Genomic DNA, 23,195 nt, shown 5'->3' on the forward strand with positions numbered 1-23,195 from the left:
GTAGCTTGTGCCAAATTGATACTACTACCGAGGTAGCATGGTCGCCCAGTGGTAATTCTGAAGTTGGCATGTGCTGTTTCTACCGCAGGGGCGTTCCTGGTTGTAATCAGCAGCATGGGCAGATTGCTGCGTGCTGCCTGATTACCACATGAGTAGCGCATAAATAGGTGGCGGTAAGGGCTCAGTCAGTAAATAGCAACACACTATTTTTAATATTAGCACAAAGCCATTTACTGCCCCATTTTAAAAAGGCCTTTTTACCCGCCATGGTAAAACATGGCCCAGCGCACACCAATTTCATGCACCCACACTAGCGCAGGCCACTTATTACCGCAGCTTAGTAAAAGAGCCCCTTAGTTACCTGCATAAGTCAGAGCTCTGCTATGTCTCGCCCATGCTACGACCCTGTGTACCTTCCACTTGCAAATATACGCTAAATTAAGCTGGTATTTGCAAAATATCTTGTAGAAACTGAGCTATGCAGTGTGAGTTGACTGACTGGCTGAAGCCTGCTGTTGTCCTGAGGGGTGTCTGTAAGGTCCAGTGGCGCAGTGGCGTACCAAGGGGGGGCGGTCCGTCCCGGGTGCCAGTGGGTGGGGGGTGCTCCGCTCCCGCCGCCTCCCGTAGCCGTTCCCGCGGCGCCGCACATTAAAAAAACCGGCGAAGCAGCGTCGCAGGCAGCGCCCCTCGTGCCCTGCTTGTAAAAAAAAAAAATCAAATCTCCTTCCTTCTCCTCCTCGTCTTGACGTCTTGACGTCGACTCGGGCCTTTTGATTGGAAGGCCCGAGTAGACGTCAAGACGAGGAGAAGGAAGGAGATTTGATTTTTTTTTTACAAGCAGGGCACGAGGCGCTGCCTGCGACGCTGCTTCGCCAGTTTTAACGGGACTGAGGTGGGGAAGGAGAGGGGCGAAAGGGACTTGGGTGGGGGTGTTCAGCGGGGAGAAGGGGACTGGGGTGGGGGGTCTCAGACAGGGGAGGGGAGAAGGGGACTAGGGTGGGGGTGTTCAGAGGGGAAAAGGGGAGGGGAGAAGGGGACTGGGGTGGGGAGAAGGGGACTGGGGTGGGGATCTCAGACAGGGGAGGGGGAGGGGAGAAGGGGACTGAGGTGGGGATCTCAGAGGGGAGAAGGGGACTGGGGTGGGGGTGTTCAGAGGGGAAAAGGGGAGGGGAGAAGGGGACTGGGGTGGGGATCTCAGAGGGGAAAAGGGGAGGGAAGAAGGGGACTGGGGTGGGGAGAAGGGGACTGGGGTGGGGGTCTCAGAGGGGGAAAGGGGAGGGGAGAAGGGGACTGGGTGGGGGTGTTCAGAGGGGAGAAGGGGACTGGGGTGGGGATCTCAGACAGGGGAGGGGAGAAGGGGACTGGGGTGGGGATCTCAGAGGGGAGAAGGGGACTGGGGTGGGGGTGTTCAGAGGGGAAAAGGGGAGGGGAGAAGGGGACTGGGGTGGGGATCTCAGACAGGGGAAGGGAGAAGGGGACTGGGGTGGGGGTGTTCAGAGGAGAGAAGGGGACTGGGGTGGGGGTCTCAGACAGGGGAGGGGAGACGGGGACTGGGGTGGGGGTCTCAGACAGGAGAAGGGGAGGGGAGAAGGGACTGGGGTGGGGGTGTTCAGAGGGGAGAAGGGGACAGATCCTAGATGGAAGGGGGAGTGAGAGGGAGGGCAGACCCTGGATGGATGGGAGAGGGAGGGCAAATGGTGGATTGAAGGGGCAGAGAGAAAGGGCAGGCAGTGGATGGAAGGGACGGCAGAGAGGGCAGACACTGGATGGCAGAGAGAGAGAGAGAGAGAGAGAGAGTGAAGACAGATGCTGGATGGAAGGAAGACGGTGAAAAGAAGATGAGGAAAGCAGAAACCAGAGACAACAAACTGTAAATAAAATATATTTTTTTATTTTTTTTGCTTTAGGATAAAGTATTGTAGATGTGTTAAATGTTTATAATAGAACATGTAAATAAGGTAATCTTTTTATTGGACTAATTTTAATACATTTTGACTAACTTTTGGAGAACAAAACCCCCTTCCTCAGGTCAGGATAGGATACTGTAACAGCACTATACTGTACTGACCCGAGGACGGAGGTTTTGGCCTCTGAAAGCTAAATGTATTAGTCCAATAAAATGGTATTATTTTACTTTCTATATTTGTTTTATTTCTATTTGTTAATTTGTAAAGTGGTGATTGGTACTTGTTAGTTTTTTTTAATTTACATCTGCTGTCTTTATATTTTGCACAGTACTAGGGGACAGTTTCTGTTTCTGTGGTGTTGCACTGTATGCAGAGTCTGGCATTGGGGGTTCAGTTTAATTTTTGTCTAAATAGAAAGTTTATGATTACTTATTCTATAGTGGATTAGGGTGTATCTGTGTTTGTGAAAAAGACATGGCTTTCAGTTGGCATTGACTGTGCAGGATCTACGATCTGTACTATTTTGTCTGGTTTCGTTTTACAATAGGTGAATTGATGTTCTAGTGCTCACTGTAGTGTTTAAGATGCTTTCCTTTTCTTTGTGTGACTCGTAGAAATGACTGCTTATGGTATGGTAGAATTGCTCTATAGGTCCTGAGTGTTTTGTATTCTCGGCATGCCTAGTACTGGATTTGGGGAGGGGGTGTTAAAAAATGACCGGCCCCGGGTGTCAACTACCCTAGGTACGCCACTGCAGTGGCGAAAAGTGCTAGGGCTATAGTGACCTCCTGGTGCACTGGCAGGCTTTTCTTCTTCTTGAATTGGGCTCCAGGTCCTCCCCTAGTTGTTTGCATGGGTACATTGTAGTCTCCTTATCAAATCTGAAGCTGTGCATACACTGCCTCTCTGTCATGTCAATGAACTGCATTTTGGGTCCGTAGACCATCTGCTTAGGGATCTTCCTTCTTCTCTGTTTCCTTTCTGCCCTGTGAGCAAGGGTCCACAGGAGTAGTACCCTGCTTCTACTCATGTTTATACCGACCACCAGTAGCACCTGGTATCACTATCAATAATACCTAGTGACTTCCGACTACTGTTGATACACACACACGCGTGCATATATACTAGTAAAAAAAGGCCCGTTTCTGGAGCCAATGAAACGGGCGCTAGCAAGGCTTTCCTCTGGCCCCCCCACCCAACGCACCTTCGTTGTTAGTGACGCCATTGCGCCGCCGTGGCCGCCGTCGATGTGTGACTCTGGCCCCCCCACCCAAAGCACCTTCGTCGTCAGTGACGCCATTGCACCGCCCTGGCCACCGTCGATGTGAGTGAATTGCTCTGCCCTCAACGTCATAACGTTTGACGCGAGGGCGGGGCCCCGAGACTGTGATTTTCGTGGCTTCAGAGCTTCGAACTTACGAACCTTGGCTTCAGTGACGTCAGACAATAGAACGTTGAGGGTGAGTTTTTATATATATATATATATACAGTGCACTCCATTTAAGTGCATGTCGGATAAGCGCATGCTCTTATTAACTGCATGCCATACTTCGGTCCCGTTTTTGGCACCATCAGTTTCTATGGGGACAAACTTTGGTTTAGCGCAGCACTGATAAGATTTGCTTATATGCATGGTTCAAGACCGCTCCTCTGCAGGAAAGACTCCGCTTAAGCGCGCACATGGAATATGGAAGCCGATTGGCGCCTGACAACCAACAAGATTTCAAATTTACTGTCTCTTTAACTGCCACAGGCAGAATAAGCAAAAGATTGTTGTTAGAGCGTACACCGGGGTCGTCGTCGCGACGGAACTGTAAGACTTTAACACTGGCTGAACGAATAGAAGTTCTTAAAAAATTAGAAAACAAACAAAGTCAAGCATCTATTGCTAAAGGATATGGTGTCAATCCCAGTCAAATTTCACGTGTCTTGAAGCAGAAAGACCAGCTTCTGGAAGACTGGCAAAGCAATACAAATCCACAACGGAAACGAAAACGGGCGGGAAAAGCTGAGGAGGTAGAAGATGCTCTTCTTTGGTGGTTTTCTGAAGTCAGGAGCAGACAGTTTCCTGTCAGTGGTCCACTGCTTATAGAGAAAGCTAACCAGCTAGCTGAAAGTCTTGGACTAACTGAATTCAAAGCCACTGTTGGATGGTTGGAAAGATGGAAGTAGAGGAACAGCATAAAATTCAAGAAACAGCATTGTGAGAAACAAGACACTGATGACTTTGGTGCTGAAAATTGGGTTGTTTCAGTTCTTCCTACCATCCTGAACGAGTTTGCACCTCGTGACGTTTTCAATGCTGATGACAATGGTCTCTTCTGGCGAGCGATTCCTGATGGAACACTTGCATTCAAACATGCCGAAACTACTGGAGGTAAAACATTGAAGGACCGACTGACAATCCTCCTTTGCTGCACTATGGATGGGAGTGAGAAGTTGGCAGGGCCGCCGAGAGGTGGGGACAGGGGGGACAAAATTCCCGGGGCCCGGGCCTCCAAGAGGGCCTGGCACCGCAGTCCCATCCGCCACCGGGCCCCTTCCACCCGAACCCCCGCCAGCAGAAGTGCTGTCTTCTGTTCTGACTCCAGGGTGCGCGGCCCACACAGACGCGCTCCTCTCAGCTGATCTTCGCTGTACTCTGCAGGACGTCAGACGCATAGAAGCACTACTGAGTACAGCGAAGATAAGCTGAGAGGAGCGCGTCTGGGTGGGCCACGCACGCCGGAGTCAGAACAGAAGACAGCACTTCTGCTGGCGAGGGTTTGGGTGGAAGGGGCCCGGCCCAGTGGCGGAGGCGGGTGGGATTGTGGCACCGGGCCCCCCTCAGAGGGGGCGACGACAACCTGGGGGGCAGTGGGGATGGGGCCGGGGGCCCAGAGGCCCGGGGGCGGCCTTGTCCCGGGCCCGGCCCAGTCTCTTGGCGGCCCTGGAAGTTGGAACCCCTCGTCATTGGAAAGAGCAAACAGCCCCATTGCTTCAAGAAAGTTAAGCAACTTCCTGTGTCATACGAGGCTAATGCAAATTCATGGATGACTGGGAGAATTTGGAAGCAGTGGCTAAAGAAGTTAGACACTAGAATGTGGGCACAAAAGCATCAGATTTTGCTGCTTTGTGATAATTGTGCTGCACACAGGGATTATGTCAGGCTGTCTAACATCAAGGTGGTCTTCCTGCCACCAAACACTACCTCTCTGATCCAACCTATGAATCAGGGCATAATAGCTAATTTCAAACAACATTATTGGGCTATTGTGCTACATCGTCTGATGAGTGTTATGGATGACCAGACTGGCAAGGATAAACATGCTGTTGAACTGGCTCGTAATCTGTCACTTTTGGATTCCTTACATATGCAGAAAGAAGCCTGGAATCATGTTACACAGGCAACCATTGTGAACTGCTACATGCGGGCAAGCTTTGTTAAGGATGTAGAGAGGGATGAAACAGATGCAGCTGTTGCAAACGCGTCAGATGAAGAGGTTATTGACATCCCAGCCGGTGTTACTGAAGAGGAGTTCCATCGCTACGTAGCTGTTGATTACGATCTACAAACAGCTGAAGACAGCACTGATGTTGAGATATGTGCCTACATGCAGGCAACAACAGCTGATGATGGAACAGATGAAGAAATGAGCTGCGAGGCACATGCTGATGAAATTCAACATTCTCCTCCTGTCACTTTTGCAAGAGCGCTGGAGAGTCTCAACACTGTGCGGGCCTATCTGGAGGCCACTGGATGTCAGTGCTATGACAGTTTTTACCCTCTGGTAGACGTAGTCTATGGAACTCAGAGACCCAAGAGTGTACAGAGGACTATAACTGATTACTTCAAGTAAGCCTAATGTCAGTTAACTGAGACTGTATACTGTACATATAATAATAAACAGTACTGTACATATGTTTATCAGATGTCAAGCTTCTTTGGGTCACAACGGTTAAGTGCACGCTCTGATTAACTGCATGCATTTCTTTGGTCCCAGACCTTTGCACTTAGGCGGTTTGCACTGTATCTATCTATCTATCTATCTATCTATCTATCTATCTATCTATCTATCTATCTATCTATCTATCTATCTATCTATATACAGGGTTAAACAAATGGACACACCTAAAAGCACACAAGTACACACCTGTTGTACAGAGAGAAGGGAGGATAGGTAGGGTTACCATATGTACGGATTTACCCGGACCTGTCCTTTTTTTGAGGACATGTCCGGGCAACCGGGCGGGTTTTGCCAATCTGCCTGTTTGTCTGGATTTCTGGACAAATGGGCAGGCTGGTGGGCGGGCCGTTCTATAGGATGGCCTGCCCGCCAGCCTGCCCGTTTGTCCAGAAATCAGGACAAACGGGCAGATTGCTAGCCTCCCCTCCCCTTAGTTACTACTGCTCTGGTGGTCTAGTGACCTCTTCCGCCTTCAGGGCAGGAAAGAGCCCCCTCTGCGCTGCCCTGCATGCATCCTTCCTGTTGGTGATCTCGGTGCCGATTCAAAATGACCGCCGAGAATTGAAGTGACCTTGCGAGACTTCAACTCTCGGTGGCCATTTTGAATCGGCGCCAAGATCACCAACAGGAAGGATGCATGCAGGGCAGCGCTCCAGGCAGGAAAGAGGGGGCTCTTTCCTGCCCTGAAGAGATCACTAGACCACCAGGGCAGTAGTAGTAAGGTACGGGGAGGGGGGGTGACAGGGTGTGTGACAGGGGGGAGGGGAAAATGTGACAGGGGGTGGAGCGAGGACGTGAAAGGGGCCAGGCGGGGTGTGTGGTGGGGGTGGGGCATGTGTCCTCCTTTTTGGGGGACAAAATATGGTAACCCTAGGGATAGGGGCTAAGGAGGGGGAAGGAGGATGAGTGTTTAAAGGGTTGGAGAGGGTTAGGTGAGGGCAGAGAGGTAACCAGTAAGAGGAAGAATGAGGCTTTTGGGTGGCCTGATGTTGACTTTGCATACACAAATGCAACCTAATTTTTATAGAATTGCCATCTATGTGAGCTTCAAAGTAGCTTGCAGGTCATGGATACTTTGAGAGTTCAGAATGAGTAAGAGCAATATGTACTTTTATACCTGTATACTTTGCACTTGTTTTACAGCAGGCACTAACTACATACTAAAAATTGTGCATGTGAATTTCAGAGTGAAATCCCCACATGCATTTTTCCTTCCTGCCCTGTTAACTGCAGCATAAAGTATGTCAGGAGTAGCAGAAAACCATTGTGGTTGGAGAGGCCAAACAAAACAATCTCTAGCCCTGCTCCCAAGCCCTCTAGTTGCTGATGCGATGTTAGACAAATATTAGTAGATCCCTGATCCTGTGATCCACTCCATTCAGCTGACTATGTATTTGCTATGTAAAACAGCACATGTGCTTTTGGCTACTAAGTGGAGAGCAGTTTTCATCCCAGAGAATTTAACAGGTAACTGCTTAGCTACCCGGGCAAATTCCTTTAAAACTTGCTCTCAGTCCAAATCTTAGGAACAACATATGAAGCCATGAACATCTTCACAAACATGAATAAAATGGCCACAGTGGAAATAATCACATTATACTTTAAAGTTTAATAAAACTTGCTATACCACCTCAGCTAACTGGCAGATCTAGGTGGTTTACAACTCTAAATTCATAAAGTAGGAAAAGAACTATAGTATGTCGACAGGAATGAGCATAACTTGTGAAAGACACTCAAATTCTGAGGATACAGATGGGCCTATAGGATCAAAAAGAAAGGAAGTAGAGACAGGAGGAAAGAATGAAGGAAGAGTGAAGAGGGGAGGGGAGAGCAGTAAGTTAGCAATAAGTAGCAGCAATTGCCCTATATAGGATTGTAAGCTTGGGTGAAAAGCCAGGTTTTTATTGCTGAATGCACAGATCTATAGAGGGAGGGAGTTCAAAAAAAATGGAGCTGCAGTGGTCCATGCCATGATAACATCATGACTAGACTACTGTAATGTCCTGTACACTGGCCAAACCAAACAGAGTTTGTATCAGCTCCAACTAATTCAGAATGCTACAGCATTACTGATAGATGGCTTCAAGTGGCATGACCACATCACACTCTTCTTGCAAAAGCTACACTGGCTACCAGTATCTTACAGGGCTAAATTTAAAACTCTATGTTTGATTTTCAGTGTCTTTGGACCAAATGGGCCAGACTACTTAAAGAATAAGGTTGCCCTTTACATACCTTTAAGACCTCTAAGGTCCTCTCAAGGATCGTCATTATCTTTATTTTTTTTTTAATTTTATTTCCATTTTGCTCACATCTTTTTCAGTAGTAGCTCAAGGTGAATTACATTCAGGTACACTATCTGTATTTTCATCAAAAGAAATTGTACAATGTGATACTCACCATCGAGCCTTCTCAGGAGTAGCCCCCATGCTCTGGAATTTACTCCCAAAAGTGCTACATATAAATCAAGAAAACTTCTACTTCAGGAAGGAGGTGAAAGCTTAGCACTTCTCCCAAGCCTTTAATACATAGGGTGACTGACTATACACTCATTCTGCACCTGGACTAGCTTGCTACATACACTGTAACTTAGATCAGTTCCTTATCTCTTGTTTAACTATATAATTAACTTGCCTTGAATTTAACTAACCATCAAATTATCCCAACTAACTCTATACCATGCATCTTGTTGCCATCATATATCTGCTCTTGGTCCCTCAGCTATATGGTAAGCCGTATTGTAGAAAATCTTTAGCATCATATCTGTTAGTTGAATGTTCTAATGCATGCTTATTAGGTCTATCATTAATATTATGCTAACTTGGAATTATATCTCTGGTATTTGAATTCCAGTGCTGTTAAATGTGTATATATTTGATTCTGACATAAGTACGTAAGTGTTTCCACATTGGGACAAACCGAAGGTCCATCAAGCCCAGCATCCTGTTTCCAACAGTGGCCAATCCAGGTTACAAGTACCTGGCAAGATCCCAAAACAGTACAATACATTTTGTGTTGCTTATCCTAGAAATAAGCAGTGGATTTTCCCCAAGTCCATCTTAATAATATCTTGTGGACTTTTCTTTTAGGAAGCTATCCAAACTTTTTTTTTTAAACCCCACTAAGCTAACTGCTTTTACACATTCTCTGGCAATAAATTCCAGAGTTTAATTAAACGTTGAGTGAAAAAATATTTTCTCCAATTTGTTTTAAATTTACTACTTTTTAACTTCATTGTGTGCCCCCTAGTCCAAGTATTTTTGGAAAGAGTAAACAAGCAATTCACATCTATCCACTCCACTCCACTCATTATTTTATAGACCTCTATCATATTTCCCCTCAGTCATCTTTTCTCTAGGCTGAAGAGCCCTAGCCACTTTAGCCTTTCCTCATAGAAAATTTGTCCCATCTCCTTTATTATTTTCGTCGCCCTGCTCTGTACCTTTTCTAATTTCACTATATATATTTTGAGGTGCGGTGGCCAGAATTACACACAATATTTGAGCTGCAGTCACTCCATGCAGCGATACAAAGGCATTATGATGTCCTCATTTTTGTTTTCCATTCCTTTCCTAATAATATCTAACATTTTATTTGCTTTCTTAGTGCCATTGCACACTGAGCAGAGGATTTCAACGTATCATCATCGATGACACCTAGATCCCTTTCCTGGTCGGTGAAACCAAATGTGGAACCTTGCATCATGTAACTATAGGTTCCTCTTTCCCACATGCATCACTTTGCACTTGCTCACACTAAACGTCATCTGCCATTTGGATGCCTAATCTCTCAGTCTCATAAGGTCCTCTTGTAATGTTTCACAATCCTCTTGTGATATAACAACTTTCGATAATTTTGTGTTGTCAGCATATTTAATTACCTCGCTAGTTACTCCCATCTCTAGATCATTTATCATTTCACGGTAGTTCTATTATTAGATTTCAATTTACTGTGTTCAAGTTTACCTCATTTAATGTATTTATGTTGTGAAGATGAGGCTAATGTGAAGATGAAGCTCCCACCTCAGGATCCCAGGTCCCTGTTTCACTCAGGGTGAGCTGGTTCTCAGTATGCAGATTTTATGCAAATTAGTCTACTACCCCTTTCTGCTCAGGGTGACCTGCTTCTCGAAAGGCAAACATAGTCAGGTCTCACCACAGAATATTTCTCATACAAATCTTTTATTCCCGCTTCCTGGGGCACACTTTTACCAGCTTAAACATTTCTTCCTACTCAGTTTAATCCTCCAGCTTAAACACCTGGACACACAGTCCTTCCTTGTAACATGAACACCCCAGTCCTTCCTTGTAACCCGGACACCCAGTCCGTCCTTGTAACACACAGTTCTTATACCTGGCACTCTAGGGCCTTCTTACCCCAGCCAGCTTCCTTGCTTTGCACACAGTTCACCACCAGTCCAAAGGGCTCAGCCAGTACTTCACATGGGGACCTCCTGCTTCAGCTACCAGCTCTCTTCTTCTGCTGCTAGCTCTCCTCTCCCCCTCACCACTCAGGTGGGGTATTAAGTGTTTAATGGCCAAACAGGACCCAGCCCATAACCTGCTGCACCTGTTTCCACCTCCAGGACTCTCCCCGGTCCTAGCGACCTCCAGCTATACCTCCCCTTACTGGCTCCCTTCAGCGACTCACCCAGCCCTTCTCCCTGGACATTTTAGGGGAACAGCGCCCTCTAGGGGCCTAACCAGGGTAGGACAGCCTCTCCCTTCTCACAATGTTTATTCTTGGTTATTTTACTATTATGTTTTTAACAAAATTATGTTTTATGTTAAACTGTACCTACTGTACAGTGCCTTGGGTGAATCTCTTCATAAAGGCGGTTAATAAATCCCAATAAATAAATAAGAAGGCATGGTGCCTGGTAGATTCTAACTGAGCAGATTTAGATCCAGGGAGGACTAAATGGTGATCATTAATGGCGCAAAGAAGGTGGGCTGGTGAATATGAAATAGTGAGAGATGATAAATACTGAAGAAGGTCTGTCCTATAGCCTTTAAGTGTAAGTGTCAATAATTTGAAAATGATCCAATAGGAAGCCAGGGGAAGCAGCAGAAGAAGCAGTGACGACCTTGTAAGAACGAACAGTTTGAAAGAAAAGAAGAGAGCCAAGTGAGAAGAGGCGGGATAATAAAGAGTGGTTCACTAAATCAAAAGCTGCTGAAACATCAAGGGAAACTGCAAGAACAATGTAATGTTTATCTAAGTGAGAATAAAAATTTCATTGAGCAATGCAGTAGCAACAGCCTCAGTACTAAAATGAGCTCTGAAACCTGATTGTTTAGGGTGAAGAACAAATGATTTCTCAACAAAAGAAAACAGATGAGTGAAAACTATTTTTTCTAAAACTTTGGAGGTAAAACATTAATTTGAAACTGGGCGATAATGAACAGGGATTTGGGAATCCAAAAAAGGTTTTTTTTAAGGCTAGGCTGCACTAAATCTGATTTCTAGGGCTGTGGCATCTGTCCAGAAGAAAGACTGTTATTGCTTAAAAGTAAGATCTGTGGTAATAATTTTAATCCAGGGATTTTTAACCAGGAAGATGGAAATGGATTTAGAGAGCAGTGTGTAGTTTTAGTACCAGTAAGAGTTTCAGAAAGGTAAGGAAGAATCTGCAATTGGAAAGAAGACCCAATGAGTACCCCAGGAAGAAGAACTGATGCATGTGAGGAAAAGTCAGTTCAGATAAGTTAGAACCATCGGGGATGGTGGAGTGATAGAAGAAAGAATACCAGATACAGAATTTACAAGATCCTGAACTTTTGTAGAGAAATATTGGGCAAGCACTTCAGCAGACAGAACAAGAGGGTTTTTCTGTATTATTTGTGAGGAAGTCAGGTTATGGAAAATGGTAAATATTTCTCTAGTCAAATTTGGAGCTTTATATGGTTCCAAAAGTACAATGCCTTGGATTTCCGCAAGTGGAAATTGTAGTCTTGTAGCTTAGACCAATAAGAGAGTAGATCAGCCTCTGATTTTGTTTGCCTCCATCTACGCTCTCACTTGCACAATTGTTTCTATAGGAGTGGTGCCATGGTTTTTTTTGTTTAGGACAGTATACGTCTAGATGGCTTTGAATGAGCAATCTGATCCAGATCTGTAGAAAGTACAGATTGAAAACGCTGGGCCTTCTTGTCTAGGTTCAGGGTTTCAAAATCTGGTGGAAAAGAAAAAAAAGGAAGGAGAGATACTAGGCGGATTGATCAAAGTGAAGCATGTAGACCATTGAATAGTAACTGACGCCTCTACCAAAGGTAGAGTGAGATAGACAAATGGACAACTAAGTGGGATCAGAGTGGAAAAGAAAAAAAAATAGGCAGGAGGGGGATTCTGTAGAGGAGAGAACTAGATCCAAGGTGTGACTGCCTTGGTGAGTTGGAAAGGGAACCCATTGAAAATGATTAAGGTCCAATAGAAATGAAAGAAAGTTCCTTGAATGAGGATGCTGTGGGACATCAGCATATGTGTTGAAATCCCCCAAAATTAAGATATTCGGATAGCGAGTGGACACATCCGCAATTGACTGATAACAGCAGTTCCACTGAGCCTGGGTCAGCAATGGTGGGCAATAACAAAGCAAAATATCAAAAGAGTTGGAGTGCAGATTCTAACAGCTATGGCGTATGGAAAAGTAGGAGAAAGTTCAATTTGCAATTTGGAGGAATAAAAGATGGCCGGACCGCAACCAATTCTGGATGACCTAGACAAAGAGAGAACATCATCAAAACCATCTGGCAGGCAAACAAATAGCTCTCTTCACCATTCCTAATCTACATTTCTTTGAGACAAACGATATCAAGACTGGTAGATTTAATATGATTGTGTATAAGAGTGGTCTTAGAGCGCAGAGACCTGCAGTTTAGCAGGCCAGTTTGAATGTGTTTCTCGGTATGAGCACAAACAGAGGAGAATTTGGCTGAAGAAAGAAACTGTACGTGAGAGAGAAGACATGGACTAGGGTAGATTTCAGGGTGGTTGCCAGTAATGACTGGAATCGAGTATACTTGCAGTATTGTGATACTTACAATGCTATGTTTGTACAACTGTTGGCAAATATTATGCTAACTTAATGAGTTGGAAAATCATGCAGATCAGGGCATTGGTGATTCTGCAGTAGCTAAATTATGTGAACAAAATGTCACAAGAGTGAAATTTTGTGTGAAAAGTAACTGTTCCATAGAGAGAGAGAGAGAGATTTTTTTTGCAATACAGTACATGATTTTATCACAATGCTGCAGTTTCCACATTATTTAATTGAGCCAGCACCATGAAAAAACTTTTCATATTGACAGCTCATTTCTGAACGTTATTGGAGTTTCTGCACAGCTTAATACATTGGAGTTCTTGGGTGTTAAGTAGAGTAGCCATTACAGAGCAGAACAATCCAAAACACTACCTTAGTGCATTCACAGAAAAAACAGCACATAAAGGATGTAGAAACATGTGAAAGGGAAGGTGAAGTCACATCACAAGGGACCATAAGATCCTCAGGTGAGGGCATTTAGTAGGAAAACAGTAGTGGAGGGAGAACTAAAAACAGCATTAGGATGGCATTATAGGAGAACGAAGGAAACTTGAAAATATGAATAGTAAATATAGAAACTTTTGTTCAAAGCAATTTACTTGACATTCCCCTCTCTCTCTCTTCACATATGCTTCTCTTGCTTTGCTTTTCATTTATGAATTGTTTTGGGGGCACAGCCCTGAGTTCTTTTTATTTATTTATTTATAATATTTCAAACCTTTTTCACAAGATATATCTTGTACAAGAAACACAGAGATATTATCTGAAATAACAAAAAAATATTCTAAAGTAAATATTCCTCTTTTCTTAGACCACTAATTTAGAGGGGGAGGTCAGTAAAGTTGAGGAGAACATATATAATATTAGTTCATAATAGGCAATAAGGCCTGGACCCAAACCACGGACTATTTTACAATTACTTTACTTAACACTAGTCCCGAAAGTCATTTGGTAATTTTCTTTAAAGCAATAAAGCTTTTCAGCTGATCCAGTTCATAGAAAACATATTTGTTACCCACATATCTTATCATACATTTTCATGGGTATGCCAGTAAAAAACTGGCCCCCAGTGCTTTAGTATCTTCTCTTAATGCAAGAAACTTTCTCCGTTTTTCCTGAGTTGCTCTTGTGACATCCGGGTAAATCCAGATTCGTGCACCCAAGAATTCTTTTAAAGCATTTTTAAAATATAACTTCATTATTGAGTTGAAGTCTTGCTCGAAGACTAAAGAAACCAACAACGTAGAGCGAGTGTGGATTTCGGTTAAGGATTGCTCTAGGAATGCAGTCAAATTTTGTAATCCGGAGGCTTGTTGCATTTGATTCTCTGGTTTTCTCTTTTCCTCCTCTCTCCTTTTTTGCGGTATTGGAAGGTAGTAGATTTTGTTTATCGGGGGAATATGGTCAGAGGAATTGAGAATATCAGACAAATATTTTTTAAACAATTCAAGAGCACTCAGTTCTACCATTTTAGGAAAATTCACAGCCCTGAGTTCTTGCACCTTTATCCAATTACTTTATCAGGGGCGTAGCCAGATAGCCAATTTTGGGTGGGCCTGAGCCCAAGGGTGGGTGGGCATGAAATTCCCCCCCCCCCCCCGGTACTCCTCCAGTTTGCTCTTCTCTCCACCCCTCCCTGCCCACAAACCCCAAATATTAAATATTTAAACTGGTGGAATCCCTAAACTCTGCCAGCTGAAGATTTCCTACTACTACTTGAGCAGCCAGCACTCTTCCAAATGGCAGCCGGCAGCACTTGCCTCAAACTGATGCTACTGCTGGCAGGCCATGCATGCTCAGTGCTTTTGCATGTGTGAAAACTGAGCATGTGCAGAAGGGCCAGTCTTAGCGTCAACTCAAGGCAAGTGCTGCTGGCTGACATTTGGAAGAGCGCTGGCTGCCCAAGGACAGAAAATCTTCAGCTGGCAAGGTTTGGGAATACCCACCAGCCATAGCAAGAGTGTCACAATTTTAGGTGGGCCTGAGTCCAAAGTGGGTGGGCCCTGGCCCACCCAGGCCCACCTGTGGCTACGCCACTGCTTTAAGTGATCCCTATCTAAAGAGCAGCTACTTACTGCTTGAGCTCAAAAATATGTCTGTCTGTCTTAACTAAACTGTAAGCTCTGGGGAGTAGCTACCATCAATTATATGCAGGGCTTCTGATTTTAGATTTTAACTGATAAACGCTAATAAAAGCCACAGTACAAAAATAAAATAGGTGTTTAATGAATAAACACCAGAAAAATACCACTTTCCCTAATATTCTTTCATCCTTCCCTTTGGCTGCCTTTTCTTTACTCAGCTGCACAAATTTGTAGTTTTGATTCCACAGGTAAAGGAAACCAGAAATGGCCCCTGTGCTATGAAAATACTGATGAACACTGATATTTTGTATTCCCTAATTAGCTGAAATGTAAATACCTAAATATACAATTAATTATCATCTAAGAAAAGAAGCCCTAATTATATCTGTGAAGCATTGTGTATGCTTGATAATTACCATTATCAAGCATACACAATGCTTCACAGATATAATTAGGGCTTCTTTTTTGTGGTATACAAATGGTATACAAATTTCATTTCATTTATTACCATTTTGGAAATTGCCCATCACATATGGGTATACAATTATGTGCATGTGGCCATTTCCTCCCAGATTCTATATAGCGTGATTTAAGTTGTGCGCACAAATCCAGTTGTATTCTGGATATGCACACACAACTTAATTAGTTAAGCCAATCAGCACTGATAAGTGCTAATTAAGCAATTATCAACACTAATTGGCATTAATCAGAATTTTCATGCACATGGAGTGGAGGAGTGGCCTAGTGGTTAGGGTGGTGGACTTTGGTCCTGGGAAACTGAGTTCGATTCCCACTTCAGGCACAGGCAGCTCCTTGTGACTCTGGGTAAGTCACTTAACCCTCCATTGCCCCATGTAAGCCGCATTGAGCCTGCCATGAGTGGGAAAGCGCGGGGTACAAATGTAACAAAAAAAACCTGATGCGCTTAAATTCTAATGCACATATCTAAAAAGGGGGAGTGGCCGTGGGCACGGAATGGGCAGGTCATTGGCCTTCCTAAAATCTATGCTTGTTGTTATAGAATACACTTAATTTAGTCATGGACATTTACACCAAATTTTACTTGGCATTAACGCCGTGACTAGATTTAGTTGTGTGGATGGCCACTTGGCATATTCTGTGAACTGTGCTGAAATTTAGGCATATTCTATAAAATACGCCTGAATCTAGGCATACTTTATAGAATATTCCTAGGTATATTATTTTCCACACAAACTTTCTACCCGTGATATATAGAATCTAGCCCTTCATGCTTAAATGTTTGCGTATATCAAAGAGGCATTGGAGGCACACATAAATGTATTCATTTTTTTGGATTTCCAAAAGTGTGTAAGTGTTTGAGGAAAAAGTGCCTTCACTAAACCATCAGTGGAGGGCTTGTGCTTGCTCTTGTACAGAGATGTGCTTTAGTCTGATGTCCTCTTCTTCCTATAGGCTGCATGAAGTGACCTAAAGCAAGATGGTTATTCTCAGAAAGGTAAGCTATGAATACTCTCTGCTTTGTACTTGTTTGCTGAAACTGGTGTGACCAGGGTTTACATTTGACTTATGTCATTGAATTTATTATTATTCACATTAGAAAAATGAACCATTTGCAGGAAATGCTGACTAGAATAAAACAAGTAGCCCTGTAGATCAGCACAAGATTGAGGCACATTGGCAGAGCTGCAGGGAGCTAAGTATTGTAATAATAGAAGATAATGTGGGCAGGGTTGATCCTAGACACAATCAGGCTTATTTTCAAAAGAGAAGGATGCCCATCTTTTGATACAAATCGCAAGATGGGCATCCTCACAGGGTCGCCCAAATCGGTATAATGGAAAGCCGATTCTGGGCGTTCCCAACTGCTTTCCGTCGCAGGGACGACCAAAGTTCCCGGGGGCATGTCGGAGGCGTAGCGAAGGTGGGACTTGGGCATACCTAGCACATGGGCGTCCTCGACCCATAATGGGGAAAAAAAGGGCGTCCCTGATGAACACTTGGATGACTTTACCTTGTCCTTTTTTTTTCTTATGACCAAGCCACAAAAAGGTGCTCGAACTGACCAGATGACCACCGGAGGGAATCAGAGATGACCTCCACTTTCTCCCCTAGTGGTCACTAATCCCCTCCCACCCTCAAAAAAATGTTTTAAAATATTTTTTCCAGCCTCTATGCCAGCTTCAAATATCATACCCAGCTCCATGACAGCAGTATGCAGGTCCCTGGTGCAGTGCACTTCAGGCAGGCAGACCCAGGCTCCCCCCTACCTGTTACACTTGTGGTGGTAAATGTGAGCCCTTCAAAACCCACCAGAAACCCACTGTACCCACATCTAGATGCCCCCCTTCACCCATAAGGGCTATGGTAGTGGTGTACAGTTGTGGGGAGTGGGGTTTTGGGGGGCTCAGCACACAAGGTAAGGGAGCTATGTATCTGGGAGCTTTTTCTGACGTCCACTGCAGTGCCCCCTAGGGTACCCGGTTGGTGTCCTGGCATGTGAGGGGGACCAGTGCACTATGAATGCTGGCGCCTCCCATGACCAAAGGGCTTGCATTTGGTCGTTTCTGAGATTGGCGTCCTCAGTTTCCATTATCGCCAAAAATCAGAAACGACCAAGTCTAAGGATGACCATCTCTAGGGACAACCTAAATGCTAAGATTTGGGCATCCCCGACTGTATTATCAAAACGAAAGATGGACGCCCATCTTGTTTCGATAATATGGGTTTCCCCGCCCCTTCACCGGGACGTCCTGCGAGGACGTCCTCAGGAAAACTTGGGCGCCCCTTTTGATTATGCCCCTCAATGGAGAAGAGGACTAAAACTTGGGAAGAAGAACTCAATACTGAATCCCCTATTCCCGTTCCCCTGTGTCTTCTATGTTCTACTATGGCTACTCTTGAATTATCTTTCTCGTCTTCCTCCTCACCCTAGTTTCCAGTCCTTGATCCTCATCCTCACCTTTGTGTCTTTTCCCACTGCTTCTGCCACCTATACTGAATACACTTCTTCCTCCTTCTCCTCTTTCTTTCACCTATGGCTTTTCCTGGGTCTTTTCTCTCCTACCCCAGTTTCCAGTCCTTCAAGCCTCCCAAAGGACCTCAAGCATCCCACTGGCCCCTTGCCAGCTGCTTTCCCACCATGGCCTCTTCCTGACTTCTCTCTTTCCTTCCTTCCTCTATGGCCTCTTTCCAGCTCTCTCTGACCTCTTTCCCCTCCTATGGCCCCTTCCCAGCTTCTCTCCCTTCTCCCCTTGGCTGTTTCCTAGGTATTTCTCTCTCTTACCCTTTGTCTATGCCCCATTTGTAGCTCCATTCCCTCCTGCCCTTCTCACATGACCCCTTTTTCAGGTTCTTTCTCTCTCTACTACTACTACTACTACTACTACTATTACTATTCCCTTGTGGCTCTTTTGCAGTTCCTCTCCCTTCTACCTGACTCCACAAGTACTTGTTCTTTCTCTCACCATTCCTCCCATGCCTCCTTCTTGTGTCCTCTGCCTCCTTTCCCCTCCCCCATGGCTTCTTCTCAGCTGTTCTCCCTCCTACCCTCTATGGCCTCATCATGGACATGCCACTCCCCTTCTCCAGCTCTCACTTCCTTTTGTCTCATTTGGCTGGTCTCTTGCTCAGCAGACCAGCAGACCTTCAGACCAAAGCAACAATAAGGCAAGTCAGCACAAGCTCTGAGAGCTTCTTTGTGTGCTCAAAGGTGCTACAGCACTTTTCATGGATTTTCTGGTAACAGGAAATCTGTGCAGGAGGAGGGATAGGGCTGCCACAAGGCCTGGGAATATGCTGACTGCCCAAAGATCTCCACATGCAGGGAAATGGCTCAGCACTGGGCTCTGCTTTTGTTGTGTATAGGCAGGCTCATTGGGCCCCTTGTGGCGTAGGAGCCAAAGACAATTGCCATGGTTGTCCTCCTCTCACCAAATGCTGACTTCAAATATGAGTCAGGAATTTATTTTTTTTAATTTATTTTCACTTAAAATACCACCAGTCGCTACATAAAAGTGCCATTAGATGGTGAACATCCTATATAATAATTTGTACCTCCAACGTTCTACGTCTGGATGCCTGGGTTCGTAACACAATTCCCATAGGTCCGTCCTCGTGTCTGAATGTGATAATGTCAGAGGGCGGATCAGTGAGAGGGAAGGGAAAGCAGCATCAGCCAGACACAATGTTGGAGGTGAGGATACAATCACACGAGAATCGCCCCCTCCCTCCCCCCCTGTCCTCCGAGTTCCAGGCCTGCCCCCCTCCCTCCCTTCCCCTCCCCTCCAATTTCCATGCCCCCCTCTTCTCTGAGTTCCAGACCCCTGCGCCTCCCTCCCTCTCGCTCTCCCCCCTCTGAGTGGCAGCCCGACCTGCATTGCCCACCCTCTTCTCCCAGTCCTCCGCCTGCCCCTCGCCTTCCTGTGTGCCAGCCTGAATTTTAAAGTTCTTATCTTGGGGTACGCTGGCAACAGTGAAAGGTGAGCAGACAAGGCGCTTCAGCCTGCCTTCCCTTCTGTCTCAGCTCTGCCTCTGGTCCCGCCCTTCTGGAAACAGGAAATGAGGGCGGGACCAGAGGCAGAGCTGAGACAGAAGGGAAGGCAGGCTGAAGCGCCGTGCCTGCTTGACTTTCACTGCTGCCGCTGGACCCCGAGGTAAGAACTTTTAAATTCAGGCCAGCACACAGGAAGGCGAGGGGCAGGCGGAGGACTGGGAGAAGAGGGCGGGCAACGCAGGTCGGGCTGCCACTTGGAGGGGAGAGAGAGAGAGGGAGGGAGGCGTGGGGATCTGGAACTCGGAGAAGAGAGGGGGCATGGAACTCGGAGGGGAGGGGGGCCTGGAACTCAGAGGTGAGGAGGGAGGGGGCATGGAACTCGTAGGAGAGGGAGGGAGGGCAGGGGCCTGGAACTCTGAGAAGAGGGGGGCCTGGAACTTGGAGGAGAGGGAGGGGGGCTTGGAACTTGGAGGACAGGGAGGGGGGCCTGGAACTTGGAGGACAGGGAGAAGAGGGGGACCAGGAACTAGGAGGGAGGGGGAGGCAGGGGGCCTGGAACTCGGGGGAGAGGGGGCCTGGAACTAGGATGAGAGGGGGGCCTGAAACTCTGAGGAGAGGGGGAAGAGGGGGAGGAGGAGAGAGGGGCCTGGAACTCAGAGGAAAGGGAGGGAGGGAGGGTGGGGGCCTGGAACTCGGAGGAGAGGGAGGGAGGGAGGGGGGCCTGGAACTCGGAGGAGAGGGAGGGAGGGCAGGGACCTGGAACTCTGAGGAGAGGGGGGCCTGAAACTTGGAGGAGAGGGAGGGGGGCCTGGAACTCTGAGGAGAGGGGGAGGAGAGGGAGGGGGAGTGGGAGGAGGAGAGGGGGGCCTGGAACTCGGAGGAGAGGGAGGGCGGGGGCCTGGAACTCGGAGGAGAGGGGGAGGAGGGGGAGGAGGAGAGGGGGGTCTGGAACTTGGAGGAAAGGGAGGTAGGGAGGCAGGGTGGGGGCCTGGAACTCGGAGGAGAGGGAGGGAGGGGGGCAGGGTGGGGGCTTGGAACTCGGAGGAGAGGGGAGCCTGGAACTCGGAGGAGAGGGAGGGGGCCTGGAATTAGGATGAGAGGGGAGGAGGGAGGGGACCAAGCTGAAACTCGGAGGATAACCTTGCTAGCGCCCGTTTCATTTGTGTCAGAAACGGGCATGTTTTACTAGTACTTAAAATGAGAACAAACAAAATTAAGATTAAAGACAGTAAAAAAATAAAAAGAAAGCTTGCAGAGAACTAAGGCTTGAAAGTTTGCATATAAACCATGTTTTTACTAGTTTTTTGAAGCTAGAATGAGAGAGGCTTCATGTCTGAGTTCACAAGGAAGAGAATTCCAGAGGCGAGGTCCAGCATAGGCAAAAGCAGTGTCTCCAGTGATGTGCAGATGGAGAACTTAGGGAGGGGGAAGAGATAAAAGTGCTTGTTGAGATGAGTGCAAGAAGTGTGTAGGAATATAAGCAGTCAAAAGTTTAGAAATATACTCTGGAGCAGTCTATAGTGTGCCTATGAACACAGTGGTGAATAGTTTAAATGTTATACATGCTGACTTGGTATGAAAGGCATTTATGTGGAATATTCAACCAGAGTAGCAGTGAATATTACATGTCAAGAGTGAGATGCATTGGTAGGGCTGTGTTCTAACACAGATCTATCTCAGAGCTGGAATACAAGGAGCAGTGAGAGATTAAGGTCCCTGTGCACAAAACATTTTTCCCATAAATATAAAATGAAAGAAACTGTTAGTGCATAGACCCTTAAGGTGTAGGTGCATTCACAGAAATAATGGAAAATAAACATTGACGATAATCATAATGTCAAGATTCCCACTGGATTAGCAGGGAATGTAGCATATTAGTTTCAACAGAGTTTCTGGGAAAATGTGCATTGCTCATTCCTGCATTATGCTAGGTTCTAGCCGGTGTCTGTCCCTGTCATCAATTAATGACATGAGAGCTTTGCTCACCCACCATACAATCTATGGAATAAGCTAAAGAAATGAGTGTTCTAGAAGGGATAGATGGTTTATGTACAATTCAAGAAAACTCTAATGTCTTCAGTCACTGTTTGGGCAGGACTTGGGTAGGTTTGAAATCTGGATGTTTTTGAGCAATCATGGAAAAGAGAGAGAGGTCCAGTCCAGATCAAAAAAAGAAGTATATTTTTATCTAGACTTGTTTCATTCACGACTAAGTCAGAGAAGGTGCCCTAACTGACCAGCTGACCACTGGATTGATTAAGACATGACACCCTCTTAATCCCCCAGCCTGTTTGCAGTCCTTGAAAACTGGACTTGGACTTGATCCAAATTCTAGTGCGTCATCCTGTGTCTTAGCAAGATCAAAGGGTAGATAAGATAGCTATCAACCCTGTAAATGAGATCATCCACTGACATTGTTACTAGGCAAGAGCTTATACAAAGTCACTCCAAAATCATATGCTTATGACATATTTCAAAAACTGTAAAACATATTTGGAATATTGTGCAATGCATACTAGTTACTGTTTTCTTGTAAACAGGAAAAGAGAAACAAATTTAAAAGTTTGCAATGTTAATCATGATCTTGAATAAAGAAATAGATTAAAGATTCCAATTACCTTTGTTTGACAGGTACCCTAAAACATTCTATTTTCTTACTGTAGATGGAAACATAGGCCCTATGTGACATCAGGAGCTATCCAGAACTTGAGGGAGGACTTAACTGTGAAAGAAAAATGACAGATTGTAAAAAGAGAAGGGAATAAAAGGCACTAACTATAACTTTGTCTCATGAGCAGGGTGACCATGTCTGGCTGGAGTCTTCCTCCAGCAATGAATATAATGTTCCCATTGGGGCAGAGGTAAAGGACACCGACTTTGGGCAGACCCTGATTGTGGATGATGAGGGGAAGGTAGGTAAACAGCCTTTCATTATATTGTAAATTACACTGGGGATTGTGTGTGTCATATAAATGTTACCTAGTATAAAGTTTGGGATATTACTGTCCTTTAGAAGAAGAAGAAATGGCTGGAGAAGGAAGGAAAAAAAGGAGAGAGTCTGGTATGAGAGTAAACAAGAGAAAGAAATTAGAGGAAGAGAGATTGAGGGACTAGACCAGAGGTTATTATTAATCTTTTTTAGTTCCTACACCCCTTTAACTGATATATAAAACTCTCACAGCCCCTTCCTAAACCACATGTCCACCGGTGACTGACAGCTACATAGGTTGCTAAATGTTAGCTGCTAACATGTCACCAAATTTACAGTAGTACACAGTTATACTGCCAATAACTGTCCTAATAACTGCCTTCACTCTGTTTCAATGAATTGCCTCAGATTTCAAGACCCTGCTCCACACCCTGTTTGAAAACTTCCCACACCCTTTCTGAAAATTGGTGTTATATTGGCCACCCTTCAATCTTCTGGTAATTTTAAAGATAAATTACATATTAATAATAGCTCTGCAAATTCATTTTTTAGTTCTATCATTACTCTGGGATGTATACCATCTTGTCCATGTGATGTTCTACCTTTTAGTTTGTCAAATTGCCCCATTACATCTTTCAGGGTTCACAGACATTATTTTCAGTTCTCTGACTCCTCATCATTAAACTCCATTTCTGGCACGGGTATCTCCCCCACTCTTCCTCAGTGAACACTGAAGCAAAGAATTTATTTAGGGGCCATTTTACAAAGGTGAGCTAAAAAGTGGCCTGTGCTATTTTTAGCAGGTGATTTTC

General features: G+C 45.4%; 1 protein-coding gene across 2 annotated transcripts in view; it reads left to right on the top strand.

The window, feature by feature from the left end:
• The window catches only part of MYO7B (myosin VIIB), a 390,666-nt gene that overhangs the window by 23,297 nt on the left and 344,174 nt on the right, over positions 1-23,195 (top strand). For both annotated transcript variants that reach the window (XM_030215810.1, XM_030215809.1), the window contains exons 2-3: positions 16,415-16,457; positions 22,253-22,366. In XM_030215810.1, the coding sequence (XP_030071670.1) occupies positions 16,440-16,457; positions 22,253-22,366 (132 nt within the window). In that variant the 5' untranslated portion in view covers positions 16,415-16,439. The remainder of the gene's footprint in view (positions 1-16,414; positions 16,458-22,252; positions 22,367-23,195) is intronic.

Source organism: Microcaecilia unicolor, chromosome 10, assembly GCF_901765095.1.
Source record: "Microcaecilia unicolor chromosome 10, aMicUni1.1, whole genome shotgun sequence".
Lineage (NCBI taxonomy): Eukaryota > Metazoa > Chordata > Amphibia > Gymnophiona > Siphonopidae > Microcaecilia > Microcaecilia unicolor.